Consider the following 15,570-nt stretch of genomic DNA (forward strand, 5'->3'; position numbering starts at 1 on the left):
GATGCCCACACACCAGCTGCAGGCTCTGCTTCCAGGCCAGTGTTATTTGTGTGACTGTGCAAGAGCTTGGCTTCTAGTCTGCACTTGGATACTAATCCCCTAATCCCTTTCCAAAGGGACTTTGGGCAAGTTCCTTTTCCCTTTTAGGTCTCAGTTTCTTCAACTATAAAAATGAAGTGCAGAGGAAGGGAAGGGGGAGGAAGACAGAGAGGGAGGAGAACTGAGTTTGTGGCAAATATTCAAGGGGTGGTTTTGTTCAACAACATTGCAGACTTGCTCATGTTCACAGAGAGTGAGCTTCACTTAGGGGGCCACTTAGGGAAAAAGAAAAAAAAGGTATATATTGGTTTGATTTTTAAATGCATCTTTATTTTAAAATTTCCATTTCCTGCAAATGCCTCAGTGTGTTGACCTAGTCTTCCCTCTTCTGTTCAAATACATAAAATAATTATGCTCGGTGTAGTAGAAATACTCAGTGCAGCTCGCATGTCCTTTTGTTCGGAATCTAGCTGATTTGTTCATCATTCTCAAAGCTAGATCCTTCTTCAGTAACTTCCTAGACATACAAGGCTCTACAAAGCTGAAGGGCAGAAATCGCTTCTCCTCTCCCTCCAACCCAGTATAAACATATCCCTGGATGACACTGACCTGACTGTGCCTTGTGTTATCTCACCCTTTCCCCTTCAATCCACACAGGCTCCAGGTCCAGTATCTCTACAAAGGGCCTGGATCTTTTCTGTGAATTAAAAGGCTGAATCCATCACATTCCTGAAAAATAGTCCCTCTGCAAATTAACTTGTGCATTTTACCTTCAGCTCCTGCACATTAGTTCTTCTCTCCAAACCATAAATGTCAAGATGTCAAGCACTGTGGAAGGTTCTTTTCTCGGGGGTGGGGGGAGTAAATACCTTATAACAGGACCACTTTGGTTAGTTTTGATGCCAGTCACAGCTTATGAAGTGTCAAGGGTAGGCATGCTGGATAGACTCTACACACAACACATTTGCAGGCAAAGTCACTTTCTGGAAACATCCATGACAGAATCATAGACTCCTCAGAAACCACTTAGGCCAGTGCTTCCCAAATATGGTTACATATCAGAAGCATATGAAAAACTTGGCCAGGCAAGGTGGCTCATGCCTGTAATCCCAGCACGTTGGGAGGCTGAGTGGGGCGGATCACTTGAGGTTAGGAGTTTTGAGACGAGCCTGGTTAACATGGTTAAACCCTGTCTCTACTAAAAACACAAAAATTAGCCAGGCAAGGTGGCACACACCTGTACTCCCAGCTACTCAGGAGTCTAAGCAGGAGAATCGCTTGAATCGGGGAGGCAGAGGCTACAGTGAGATGATGGTGGCATTGCACTCCAGCCTGGGTGAGAGAGCAAGACTCCATCTCAAAAAAAAGAAAGGAAGCATATGAGAAATTTAATAAAAATTTGTGGGCTCCAACCCAGATCTAATAATTTAGACTCTCTGAAGGCAAGGTCCAGGAGATTGTTAAAAACAAAACAAAATAGAAAAGCTTCCTACTCAATTCTGATGTACAGCTAAGTTTGGGAACCCCTTGTCTAGTTCTTATCTGAACTAGGATTTGGCCAAATGGTTCTGTCCTTCCTTGTACTCCTCCAGTGATGAGAGGCCTTTCAAGGGAGCCCCTCCCAGCCTTAGCCAGCTCTGCTCTGCCTGGGAGTTCTTCCTGTGTATTCTTCACTGGTCTGGCTCTGCCTTCTAGGACCCCACAGATCCTATCTGGTTTTGCCCTTCAGTGATTTGGAGGACACAGCATTGTCTTTCAAGTTCTAAAGGGTGAACATCCCAGTTCCTTCAGCTACTCCTTGAAGGGCACAGCCTCCAACCTTGCCCCACGGGGGCCACTTCCTATCTGCAGCTGGTCTTAGACCTGCCACAGTTTCCCAATGCATGAGAACTGAAACTCACTTTGCCATAAACTCACTCCCTCTATCAACGAGGCCTATTAAAGACTGGTCAGTTAATCATTAAGTCAATCAATCCTGGAGTGCTATGCCAAGTGCCCAAGGTGAGCTAGGCTGTCCAGGTGCTGTGGGGGAGGCAGGAGGGCCTTGGCAAGGGGTTCATATGGTTGCTGGAGAAACCCCAGGAAAGCATGAGCATCAAGGTGATAAGATGCCAATCATAGTGCCTTAATGGAGGGCTAACTTCTGCAGCGAGGGTTGTGAACATCTTAAGGATGGTATGGTAGCAAAGATTCCATAGAGAGGTAGCTTAAGGAAAGAACTAAGTGAATTAGGTCCAAGCAATTGCACGTGAACACTGTAGATGTATGGAGAGGCAGGGCTTTAATACAGGGAATTGGGTGCTCACAGAGCTGCTGCAAGTGCCAGAGGCAGAAGCAAGCCTTCGCCAGACCAGGACTGACTCCCAGGACAATATGGATGTGGCCCACAAGCCTCATGATTGTCTAAGGCCACCTCTGACATGCTCCTGCAGCCTTCATTCAAAGAGCAGGGAGCCAGGTCAAGGAGCAGCTATGGCCACAGCTGCCAGTTCACAGCCAGGAATTGGAGAAGGGACAAGGAATGCTGCCACAGAACATCTCATGTTTCTGCCACCCTCTAGTGACACCCTGCAGGAGCAGGACAATACCCTCCAAGGCATGCTTGCCTTCCACATCTGGTAGAGCACTACTATTTGGCAGCACCTAGTCCACATCCAGAATTCTAACTGCAAATGAAGCTGGGAAACATGGCGGTTAGCTTTTGGACTTCTCCAGCCAGAAGGAAGGTGCAGTGGGGATGGAGTGAGTGAGATGCTGTTCAGTGGTCCATCTTGGCAACCTTTATAGCAACAAGATGGAGACAATTAAACGTCCAACAGTTTACCCCTACAACAGAATTTATGCATCCTTGGAGAGGATGATATAATCTGTAATTAGTGATAGGAGAAAACTTCAAAATACAGCGCTAATTTAAAAAAAATTTTTTTAGATGGAATTTTGCTCTTGTTGCCCAGGCTGGAGTGCGATGGCCCAATCTCGGCTCACTGCAACCTCTGCCTCCCAGGTTCAAGCGACTCTCCTGCCTCAGCCTCCAGAGTAGCTGACATTACAGGCGTCAACCACCATGCCCGGCTAATTTTTTGTATTTTTAGTAGAGACAGGGTTTCTCCATGTCGGTCAGGCTGGTCTGGAACTCCCGACTTCAGGTAATCCGCCTGCCTCGGCCTCCCAAAGTGCTGGGATTACAGGCGTGAGCCACCGCGTCCAGCCTTTAAATTTTTTAAAGGCAGCACAACAGACGTTACTATATGATTTTATTTTTATTAAAATAATTTTTGACAGATGCAGAGGAAACACCACCAGCAGGACAAACACCCAACCATAATACTGACTACCGTGAGTGCAGAGATTATAGACATTTTCCTTCTTTTTTCATCCTTTTCTGTGTTTTCCAAGCTTTCTACACTCTTTTTGTCCTTAGGACAAAAATGTACTTTGAAAAATGCCCAAATATAAACTCTTCTTAAAGGAACTGAAGGAAGGAGCAGTGAAACTGGAGAACAGAAATTAGTGAATCCCGGGCAAAAAAATAAAAAATATATAAGTGAGGGAGAGGCGAGGCCGAGAAGGGATTACGGGGAGGCTCAAGGAGTCTATTAAGCAGCTTCCTGCAGCGGGGAGAAATGCAAAATGTAGCTGGGGTTTGGTGTCCGAAAACTTTGCTGTGTGACCTGGGGAAGCTCCTGCTCCTCTCTGGGTATCTCTGTTTCCGCTCCCAAATCAGTGCCTTAGGACCCCTAGATCTGAGCAACGTGGAAACTGGGCGTGCAGAGACGCGAGGGAGGGCGCGCTGGAGCAGTGCGGGTTGCCTGGGGTTCAGGAGCCGGGATGGGCCAAGGCCGGGCTGGGCGAGGGAGGCGTGGCCTCGGCCGGCGCAAGGCGCCAGGACGTTGGCGGCGCCCCAGGCTCAGGCGGAGCCTCATCGGTCGCTGGCCCTGGGCTGCGCGGAGGCGGGAAAAACGGCGAGCCCTAGGCGACCGGCTGGACTGACCTGTGAGGGCTGGAACCTGAACCTGAGCTTTATCCTGAACCTAAGCCCGAGCCTGCTGCAGGTAACTAACGCGGGTCTCCCTGTGGCTCCCGGCGCGGCGTGGGGGTTTTCCTCTCTGGGCCCCGGCGGCCCTATCTGGGGGCTGGCCTTTCCGCCGTTGCACTGTAGGACTCTCTCCACGCTCGCTAACCCAACCCCCGCCCCTGGGTGATGCTACCGGGGCCCCGAGGACACAGACGCCCCCAGACCTTCCCACGTTAGTTCGACACTCGGCCCACTCCAGCATAGGGTCCCTGACCATAGCCCAGAGGCTGGGACAAGCCCAGAGTCTGTGCCTTTTTCCCCGCCGAGGGGGTGAGGGGGGCGCCGCCGCGGTTCCCGCTGGTAGAGAAGGTCCGGTCCTTCCCGCAGTGGGTGAACTGTAAAAAATTGCCCATATTTGGGAGGATATGCAAAGTTAGGGCTGTGGAAATCTGGGGTGAGGCTCCTATACTTTTTTGCTGTGTGTCCTCGGTGAGTCCCTGAACCTCCCTGGTGCCCAGCCTTCTGCCAGAATGGGGATCATCATCTACCCTGATCACCCAGGAGCTGCAGAGAGGCTTGGCAAATTTCCAGTGAGAAGACGGCCTGCAAACTATAAGGCATTTCGCTATGTGAGCTGTGATCTTATCTACAAGTGGAGGCCCCGGCAAGGACTCCATATAGGCCCCAAGAGTAGGAATAGCCTTGGTGTGGCTGCACAGCTTTGCCAGCCTTGGTCTATGACCACCTCTCCTGACTGCTTACCACCTCCCATCCCTACCCATGGATTGGTGACTCCCGTTTCCCCAGCCTCCTTTTGGTCTCTTCACCCTCACAGCCAGGCCTGTTGGTGGCAAGGGGGCTCTGTCCCAGTATGTGGCAAAGCCCTGAGCTAAATGGAACCCTGGGGCACCCCTGGCAGACTCTGCTGACTCAGTTTCCCCCAAGGGAGGGCTATCTTGGTCAGCATTGATTTTTTTTTTAATTTTTATTTTTTAGATACAGTCTTGCTCTGTTACCCAGGCTGGAGTGCAGTGGCACAATCATGGTTCACTGCAGCCTCAACCTCCTGGGCTCAAGTGATTCCCCCACCTCAGCCTCCCAAGCAGCTAGGACTACAGGCATGTACCACTATGCTTGGCAAATGTATTTTTATTTTTTTGTAGAGACAAGGTGCCCAGGCTTGTCTCAAACTCCTGGCCTCAAGCAATCCTCCCATTTTGGCCTCCCAAAGTGTTGAGATTACCAGCATGAGCCACCACACCCATCATATGATTTTTATGGGGCTGGGGACTTATCTGGAGCCTTGCTTTCCTGATTGAGTTTTTTGTTCCTCTCTCTGCCCAGGGGTGGAGGGTGAGAGGCTGGGGGTGAAGGGAGAGGCAGGTGCAATTCCATTTTGCTGCTGGATAGGGCAAGACTCATGAGACATTAAAGGCAGAGAGATTCAAATCCTGGCTGAAGAATAATTGCCTCAACTAATCTGGGAATGTTACACTCTGTTTAATTTTTATTTAACATGTATTAATATGCTGTTTAAGTTTTATAACAGTAGTTATTTTAACAAAGTCTGCAGTATTCAGAGTTGTAGCTTTTCTTACCTGCTGCTTCCTGACTTGCTGCACCTCTGGGAAAGCTGAAAAGGGACACTGAGACCTGTGGTTGCGGGACTCTGGGCCAGGTCAATTTCTGAGGCATGGCCAGTTCTGATGTTCTGAGTGGAGCTTGCCAGGGTTTTTATATGCAAGACATCATTCAACATAACCCCATGAGGCATCTCACATATGGGGGAACTGAGGCACAGAGTGACATGAAGCAAGCCCCTCTCAGAGAACAGCTGTCTCTGAGTACCTCTGATTTCTACTCAAGTCTTAGGTCAATTCTTAAACAGCCTTTGTGGCAATTTCAGTGTTTCCAAGGTGTATCATTCAGTACTATGCATTGAGCCGCTGCTCTGTAGCAGTCATACCTCTAGGCTCGGGGACATAGCAATGAATGAAACAGAAAAATAAGTTCCTGTGCTCATGGAGCTTGGCTTTTATCAGGGTGGGGGGAGACAGACAAGAAACATAAAAGCCTGTAATTCAGTATTTGGGATATGAGCTGGAGAAACATTAAAGCAGGGTAGTGGGGATAGAGGGTGTTGCGGTGGGAAGAGTTGCAATTTTATAAAGGGTAGTCAGGAAGCTCGCCTTGAGACAGTGGCTTTTGAGTAGAGACCTAGCAGAGATGAGGGAGTGAGCTGAAGATAGGCAGGCCGAGATGGAGTTCATCAGGGCCCTCACAGCTCTTACAGTCCATGTTTTTAGAAGTGCCAGTCCTTTATGCTGGAATCTTGGAATGTCTGAGCTGGTAGGTCTTTGGGTACTGCCACCTGGCTTCTCCCACCTGTTCACCCTGGTTCTTTTGCCCCTCTCCAGAGTGATCAGCATGCTGCGCTTCCTGGCACCCCGGCTGCTTTGTCTTCAGGTCAGGACGGCCCAGTACTCCTCGGCAGCAGCTCTCCCAAGCCCCATCCCGAACCCAGACATCCGCTACAACCAGCTGTTCATCAACAACGAGTGGCATGATGCAGTCAGCAAGAAGACCTTCCCGACGGTCAACCCCAGCACTGGGGAGCTCATCGGGCACGTGGCTGAAGGTGACCGGGCTGATGTGGATCGGGCCGTGAAAGCAGCCCGGGAGGCCTTCCGCCTGGGGTCCCCGTGGCGCCAGATGGATGCCTCTGAGCGGGGCCGGCTGCTGAACCGCCTGGCAGACCTAGTGGAGCGGGATCGAGTCTACTTGGCCTCACTGGAGACCTTGGACAATGGGAAGCCTTTCCAAGAGTCTTACGCCTTGGACTTGGATGAGGTCGTCAAGGTGTACCGGTACTTTGCTGGCTGGGCTGACAAGTGGCACGGCAAGACCATCCCCATGGATGGCGAGCATTTCTGCTTCACCCGGCATGAGCCCGTTGGTGTCTGTGGCCAGATCATCCCGTGGAACTTCCCCTTGGTCATGCAGGGTTGGAAGCTCGCCCCAGCACTCGCCACAGGCAACACTGTGGTTATGAAGGTGGCAGAGCAGACCCCCCTCTCTGCCCTATACTTGGCCTCCCTCATCAAGGAGGCAGGTTTTCCCCCTGGGGTGGTGAACATCATCACAGGCTACGGCCCAACAGCAGGTGCGGCCATCGCGCAGCACATGGATGTGGACAAAGTTGCCTTCACTGGTTCCACCGAGGTGGGTCACCTGATCCAGAAAGCAGCTGGTGATTCCAACCTCAAGAGAGTCACCCTGGAGCTGGGTGGCAAGAGCCCCAGCATCGTGCTGGCTGACGCTGACATGGAGCATGCTGTAGAGCAGTGCCACGAAGCCCTGTTCTTCAACATGGGCCAGTGCTGCTGTGCTGGCTCCCGGACTTTCGTGGAAGCATCCATCTACAATGAGTTTCTCGAGAGAACTGTAGAGAAAGCAAAGCAGAGGAAAGTAGGGAACCCCTTTGAGCTGGACACCCAGCAGGGGCCCCAGGTGGACAAGGAGCAGTTTGAACGAGTCCTAGGCTACATCCAGCTTGGCCAGAAGGAGGGTGCAAAACTCCTCTGTGGCGGAGAGCGTTTCGGGGAGCGTGGTTTCTTCATCAAGCCTACTGTCTTTGGTGGCGTGCAGGATGACATGAGGATTGCCAAAGAGGAGATCTTTGGGCCTGTGCAGCCCCTGTTCAAGTTCAAGAAGATTGAGGAGGTGATTGAGAGGGCCAACAACACCAGATATGGCCTGGCTGCGGCTGTTTTCACCCGGGACCTGGACAAGGCCATGTACTTCACCCAGGCACTCCAGGCTGGGACCGTGTGGGTAAACACCTACAACATTGTCACCTGCCACACGCCATTTGGAGGGTTTAAGGAATCTGGAAACGGGAGGGAGCTGGGTGAGGATGGGCTTAAGGCCTACACGGAGGTGAAGACGGTCACTATCAAGGTTCCTCAGAAGAACTCGTAAGAGCCACTGTCACGGAGGCCCAGTCCCAGTCCAGCAATTCCACAAGCACCTTGACCAATGGTTCCCAAACTTTTTTAAAGCCAAGAACACCCTTTATTTGTTCCAAATTAACTCTTAGAAGAAACCCCACAAATAAAGCAATTCAATCAAGACTGTTCTATTTAAAGCAGGGATGGGGGCCAGGCTCAGAGTTATACCTATCTGGCCCTCAGCCACAGCCCCCTTGGTGGCCCATGAGTTGCTTCCATGAAATCCTAGGAATCTCTGGAAGACATTAAAAACCCATGATCTATAAAACAGTTTAGTTCTTCCTGCTGATCCAAGGACTTTCCCATGGCTTCACTTGATGGTTTAGTGGATGAACTCAGCTCAGACACAGGCTTGGAAAGCATTAGGGGTTTTGAACTAGGTGGATACCAAATCTCAGCCCCACTCTTCATTGGCTTAACCTAAAACCCAGAGTTGCTTTTCCTTTTCCATGTGCCAGTTGCTGGCTGTTTTAGTTACTTGCCCTTCATTTTGCTACTGATTTTCCTTAATTTGAGGGAAGGAGTAGGCAAAGAATATGCTTACATAATTACACCTGTAAAATAAGCCCAAACGTCCAAATGTCCCTCAGCTGATGAGCGGATTAATAAAATGTTTCCATGGAATATTCCTTGGATTACTTCACCATAAAAAGGAATGAAGCACTGACACATGCTGTGACATCAGTGAACCCCGAAAACATCCTCAGTGAAACAAGCCAGAGAGCTGTACAAGGCTGCAGACTGTATGATCCCACTTATATGAAATGTAAATCTGTAGAGATGGAACAGATGAATGGTTGTTAGGGGATTAAGGAGTAACTGCTCATGGGCGTGGGATTTCTTTTTGGGAGGTTTTGAAAATGTTCTGGAATTGAACAATAGTAATGTTTGCACAATTTGGTAAAAAAACTGTTGAATTGTTTAATTATGGTTTACGTAATTAAACAGTTTTGTAGAGTTTTATATAAACTCTAGAACATTTTATGGAGTGCGGGCAGTGGAAGGGACCCAGATAGTCTAGTCAGCCCCTAGCCAGGTGCAGAAGTCCCCTCCCCAGTGTTTCTATTTTTGTTTTCTCTTGGCTGGGTGACAAAGTGCAATGGTAGGACCCATAGAGAAAAACTGGTTCCTGCTCAGAGTGGGCCCATCTTGTTGGACTCATTTCCACAGCCTCCACCCCTTCCAAACCACACCACCCTTCAAGCCAAGCCTGGCATGGGGGCCCCTGGTGCTGGGGACTGCCAGAATTTCAAACCTCAGAGTTCACAATGTTTATTGTTAGTTTTGCTGCATTCATTCCCCAACTGATGGGAGTGAAGGCAAATCCAAACCAGTCAGGTCACAGTACAGAAGCAGAATGCTGAGCCTCCCCTTCTCGATCCATCTTTCTAGACCATGCTGCTTACAAGTCACCTTACATTCAGGTCCACCCATTACTGTAAATGCACACCCCCCATCATCTCTGCCTCCCAGACTCAAGCAATCCTCCCACCTCAGCATCCTAAGTAACTGGGACTATGGGTGCTCACCACCAGGACTGGCTAATTTTTTTTGGGGGGGGGATTTTTTTGTAGAGATGGGATTTCACCATATTTCCCAGACTGGTCTCGAACTCCTGGTCTCAAGCAACCCTCCTTCCTCGACCTCCAAAGTGCTGGGATTACAGGCACGAGCTGCTGTGCCTGGCCCCAGTCAACGCTTAAACGTCATGTTGTCTTTCCTAGGCAACATGACGATCTTGTTTATTAACATAACTTGGGTTTGGCTGGAAACTCCTGCTTGAGGGTTCAGGGTCTGTTTGGATCCCTCACCTCCTTTCCTAGGACCTCCCTTCTACATCATTTGTCTACAGCTAAGGTGACTCCAACTCCCCCCACAAAGTGCACATTCTACCAATTTCTCTTGGAGGCTGTTGGCACCTCTGTTGCACAGCAGTGAAAGTTTCTCATGAACAAACACACTGGGACGTGGAAGTGGGTGGATGGGTGTCTCCAATGATTAATATGCAACGTCACAGTATTTTAACAAATCCATTCCTCATTTGAGTTTCAGTACTCCTTAACCAAAGAGGAACTCTGTAGATAGTGTTCCAGGGTGGAGTGGGATTGGAAGAGACAATCTTCAAGTTCCTTTGTTTCAAGCCCTAAAATCCTGAGAATGCAGAGCCAGTAGGTCAGTCTGTAAATAAGCTCAGCCATCACGGCTCCTCCACCCATTTAAAAAAGTTTTTTAAAAATGAATTTTTATTTATTTATTTATTATTGAGACAGGGTCTCATTCTGTTGTCCAGGCTGGAGTGCAGTGGCACAATCATGGGCAACCCCCTCCTCCTGGGCTTGAGCAGTTCTCGCACCTCAGCCTCCTGAGTAGCTGGGACTAGAGGCATGCGCCATGACACCTGGCTAATTTTTGTATCTTTTATAGAGACAGGGTTTTGCCTCATTGCCCAGGCTGGTCTTGATCTCCTGGGCTCAAGCAATGTGCCCACCGTGGCCTCCCAAAGTTCTGAGATTACAGGCCTGAGCCACCAAGCTCGGCCCCCTCCACTCATTGCTCTGAATGTACTCTTGTGAGCAGGAAGGTTTAACGGTGTCCTCATTCAGGCCAGACACTGCCCACAAGACTCACACTTGGAGGGTGATGTTGCCATTCTGGGGCTTCCATCCATTTAGCAAAGTCTTACCAATATCTTACCCTGTAAACACTATGTCAGGCACCTTGCCATGGAATAGAAGCCTCACAACCAACCTATAAAGCAGGTAGTAGTCGTGGAGTTACCTCCCCACTTTTTTTCAGGTGAGGAAATGAAAGTGGAGAGATTTAAGAAGCAACTCATCTGGATTCAGTTCCTCATGAGCATGCACAAGGGACCAGAGAGAGGGGCATACTGGCAAACACATGTAACCAACCCTCCAAGCCTGGAGAACCCATGGCAAAGCCCATCAAACCCTGCACACCCAGCCACTGTGCTGGATGCATCTGAGCTTCTGCTCAGTCCCAGGGGTTCCCTTCATCAGACCCATCCGAGCTTCTGCTCAGTCCCAGGGGTTCTCTTCATCAGACCAATCAGGGCCATTTAGGAACTTGCGTTTGGGTTGGCTCCCTTCTGGGTGTGAGGCTGACCTCTGGTGGCCACGTAGTTCATGAATTTACACAAATAATTTTGGCTTAAGAAAAAAAAAAAGGCATGGGGTGGGGGGCAATGGTCCTGCTCTAGGCCGATTGTTGGGGGGAAAGAGAATTGAGTAAGATAGTCCCTTCCCTGCAGGAGCTCACAGTTGGGCAGAGGAGAAAATTACAGAGCAAGGTGGAAAATGCAGTGAGAAGTACAGAGGCCATGAGATCATAAGCGGAAAGCAAACATCTGTATCAAGCACCCACAGTGGGCCGGCCACCTGGCTCCCTCCCTCCCTTCCTCTCTCCCTCCCTCCCTCCCTTCCTTCCTTCTTTTGGATGGTGTCACGCTCTGTCTACCAGGCTGTAATGCAGTGGTATAATCTTGGCTCACTGCAATGTCCACTTCCCTGGTTCAAGACATTCTCCTGCTTAGTCACCTGAGTATTTGGAATTGCAGGCATATGCCACCACACCCAGCTAATTTTTGTATTTTTAGTAAAGACGAGGTTTCACCATGCTTCTTTCTAACTGTCGTCAGGGCACTTAGTATTATCCTCCTGCATCAAGCCCAGGAGATATTCAGCAGTGAGTGAAGCCAGAGTCCTCTGACTCTGCTACATACCACTGCCTCCCAGGGCTCCCAACTCAGCTCAGGCACTGGCCCAGTGGGAGTGGGCACGGGGTCCTGCTAAATGTCTAGCAGGGGACCAGAGGGGCAAGGGAAGGATGCTCCTGGAGTCTGAGAAATATGAAGGGTTGGAGGAAGGGAAAGTTTTCCAATGAGGAGGAAAGAGGCAGGGAGGAAAAGCTTGAGGGCAGAGGGCAGGCAAGGGCTGGACTGCGAAGGGCTTGTACATCCTTCCAGAAAGCTCACACTTGGTCTAGCAATGGGAGGGTACTTTTTGATTTTGCTTTTGTTTTTTTAAACAGGGTCTCCCTCTGCCACCCAGGCTGGAACGCAGTTGCTTGATTGTAGCTCACTGCAGTCTCAAACTCCTAGACTCAAAGGATCCTTCCACCTGAGCCTCCTCAGTAACTGGGACTACAGGTGTGTGCCATCATGCTGGGCTAATTTTTAAATATTTTGTAGAGATGGGGGGGCATCTCGCTATGTAGCCCAGGTTGGTCTTGAACTCCTGGCCTCAAGCAATCCTCCTGCCTCGGCCTCCCAAAGTCCTGAGATTACAGGTGTGAGCCACTGTGCTTGGCTGCCCCTAAGGGCTTTTTTTAAAAAAGTGATAGTATCACATTCAGCTTCCAAAGCTGGCTCTGCATCGATGTGGAGGACAGATTGAGGGAGTTGACCTGGAGTCAGCACCTCTCAGGACATTGTTGCTTGCACCCAAAATGATGCTGGTGCACCAGGGGGTAGGGTGGGGGCAGAGCCTAGACAGCCAGAAAGCAGGCTTCAGGGCATGATGACAGATGGACAACTTGGCACAAGAGAAGAGAGAAAGTTGGGTAACTTCATGTTTCTGGCTGCAGTAACCATGTGGGGGGTGGTGCCAGCCACCGCGACCACCCTGGGAGGTTGCACATTTAGGGACATGGTAGGATGCTTACTTATTCATTCCTTGTTTAACACATTTTACGGAATGTCACCTGTATGCTAGGAGCTATTCTAGGGCAGGGGATACAGCAGGAAACTAAAAAAAGAAAAAAAAAAAATCCTGAACATGCTTTGTGATAGAAGAGGCAGACCATACCCAAAACAGGTGAGATTGTTAGTCTGTCAGGAGGTGAAGGGTATTATGGAGAACAATAGTGCTGGGAAAAGCGGGTGGGCTGGAGTAGACAGTGTAATTTTCAGTAAGGTGTTCAGAGGTCGTCTCATCAAAGAGATGACAAAGGGACTGAAAGAGACTGGAGCATGGCTGAAGGCTCCAGGAACACAGGAGGAGGCCAGGAAGCTAGTGGGGGAAATCAGACAGAGAAGTTGCAGCCTGGGTGGGGGCATGTGGATGGACTGATGGGGGCCTTTATTCTGAGGAAGGAGCCACCAGAGACTTTTGAGCTCAGCAGTGACATGATATGACTTGTTTTAAAAGGATCACTGGAGCTGCAGTGTTGAGAACGGATTGTAAGGGGAGCAAAAGCACTTGACCTTAAGAATGCCAACAAGGAGAGAATGAGCAGAGAATGAGGAGGAGCAGGAGGAAGACCCTGGAGAGAGGAGGCAGGAAGCCAAGGAAGGCGGGATACTTTCCAGGAGGAGGGTGTCCCTCTACCCCTCCCCTCTGCAAAGCCTGAGGCTTCCAAGATGTCAAGTGGGAGGAGCACTGAGCAGTGTCCCTGGCTGCATCCACCAGGACTCCCTGGAGACCTTGGTAAGAGCACTTGGTGGAGTTGGGCACAGAAGCCAGACCAGCCTGGGTTGAGAGTGTCACTTAATTCTCCCAAGCCCCAATGATTTGTAATTAATCCTGGAGTTAGGAAGACCCTCAAGGGAAAACAAGAAGTCCTGGCATGAGGCCCTTTGAAAGTCTCTGCTGCATCCACGTCACTTAGCTGGAAATGTGGACAGAGCAACTTGGATGAGTTGCTCCCAGCTAAGTATTCTTCCCATGTAGATTAGCATGTTAGCTGTCATACGAATAAACCCCCAAGTTTGAGAGTTCAGTACAACGATGATTTAGTTTTGCTTATGTAACAATCTAATGCAGGTACCTGGAGAATTGCATTTTCTTTCCACATGGAAATTCAAGGATACAGGTCCCCTTTCATCTTGTGGTTATACCATCTACAATGGTTCTTAACTTTTTTTTTTTTTGAGACGGAGCCTCTCTCTGTTGCCCAGGCTACAGTACAGTGGCATGATCTCAGCTCATTGCAACCTCTGCCTCCTGAATTCAAGCAGTTCTCCCTGCCTCAGCCTCCCGAGTAGCTGGGATTATAGGCATGCACCACCACGCCTGACTAACTTTTTGTATTTTTAGTAGAGATGAGGTTTTACCATGTTGGCCAGGCTGATCTCTAACTCCTGACCTCAGGAGATCCACCCACCTCGGCCTCCCAAAGTGCTGAGATTACAGGTGTAAGCCACTGCGCCTGGCCTGTTCTTAACCATTTTTATATTTTGTATTCCTTTGAAAGCCTAATCAAAGCACTAGTCCTTTTCACCATGAAAAGAATATACAGATGCACATGGACACAGTTTGCACACTTTTAATAGTTCACAGAATCTGTGAATCTACCTATAGAATTCCAAGGGAAAGATCCAAGTGAAAACCCCTGTCCAGGGCCTCAGAGATGTCCGTGTTAGCTGGTAAATGGGGAAGAAAGGGCCGAAAAGGCACAGGTACTTTTTGAAGGCCCTGGGCTCTGCATGGAACACATCACCTCCGCTCACATTTCAGTAGCTACATGACCCAGCCTAGGTGTAAGAGGAGACTGGAAGTATCCTCTATGACAGGACAGTCCAACACTGTGGAAGACCCTGGGTTTTGGTGGCAGCTTGCCCCAGCTTTGCTGCCCGTGGCACGTCCATGGAGATGTGCCAATAAGAGACTGCTTCCCACAAGGATGCTTTTTGAGTTTAATGCTCTCGTGGGCCATCTGCTGCCTCCCATCCAGCCGTGCTCATGCTGTTCCTTTTTCTTGGAGCCCTGCTTAAGGGCCACTCTTCCAGGATGGTTCCTCCAAGCTCATTTAAGCCATCTCTGGTCCCTTTGAGCTAACAGCACCCACCCTTCATTTAGTCTTGTCCTGAGGCAGCTCTTGTTCGTTGAAATGGGTCTAATGTTTTTGTCCTGCTAGACTATGTCTCACATACTCCGAGCATGCTTGATTTCTCTCCCTGCCCCCTACCACCAGCACACAGCCCTCCAAGATCTGGGCAGAACAGACAGTGTGTGGCCATTTACACATGGGGCTCTTAGAGCAACAGGCCAGGGCAGGGATGCCACCCTTTCTGGATTGAAGAGGAAATGGAGGTTCCAAGAGTTGAAGGAAGTGACCTGGCCTTGCAGTCTGTGACAGGGCTTGACCTGGTTGTGGGTCTTCCAACTCTAAAGCTAGTGCCCTTTCCATCCAAACAAGAGCTGCATACACCTTCAGCAGCAGAGAGACTGGGGCATGCCTGCCTGGCACCATGGGCAGCCCTCTGTGCTTGAGCTGAGACTCGGAGGTCCAGGAGGAACTATAGACCCTTTGCTACCTGGCAATGCCTGGTACATGGGAGGAGCTCTGCAAATGTGTGTGATGGGTGAGTTTATGCATGGAGAAAAGTGAGGAGGGTGCTCGCCCACTCCCTAGTACTCAGGATTTTTACTCTTCCCTCAAGAATCAACTGCTCCCTAATAGAGTGGGGGGAGATGTAGGCAATAGGAAGAGACAGCCATAGTGAAAGGCATCACAGGGAAGTCAGCCTGCTTGGTCCCACACACTTCT

General features: G+C 49.8%; 1 protein-coding gene across 1 annotated transcript; it reads left to right on the plus strand.

Moving 5' to 3' along the window:
• Nucleotides 1-3,952: 3,952 nt before the first annotated feature.
• ALDH1B1 (aldehyde dehydrogenase 1 family member B1) lies at nucleotides 3,953-9,033 on the plus strand. Its single transcript, XM_035252527.2, has 2 exons — nucleotides 3,953-4,091; nucleotides 6,472-9,033. The coding sequence occupies exon 2, from the start codon at nucleotides 6,482-6,484 to the stop codon at nucleotides 8,033-8,035; it is 1,554 nt and encodes a 517-aa protein (XP_035108418.1). The 5' UTR covers nucleotides 3,953-4,091; nucleotides 6,472-6,481; the 3' UTR covers nucleotides 8,036-9,033.
• Nucleotides 9,034-15,570: the final 6,537 nt, after the last annotated feature.

Source organism: Callithrix jacchus, chromosome 1, assembly GCF_049354715.1.
Source record: "Callithrix jacchus isolate 240 chromosome 1, calJac240_pri, whole genome shotgun sequence".
Classification (NCBI taxonomy): domain Eukaryota; kingdom Metazoa; phylum Chordata; class Mammalia; order Primates; family Cebidae; genus Callithrix; species Callithrix jacchus.

What these genes read in the sequence shown, in the direction of transcription:
- ALDH1B1 (XM_035252527.2), top strand. Translation starts at nt 6,482, where the DNA reads ATGCTGCGCTTCCTGGCACCCCGGCTGCTTTGTCTTCAGGTCAGGACG.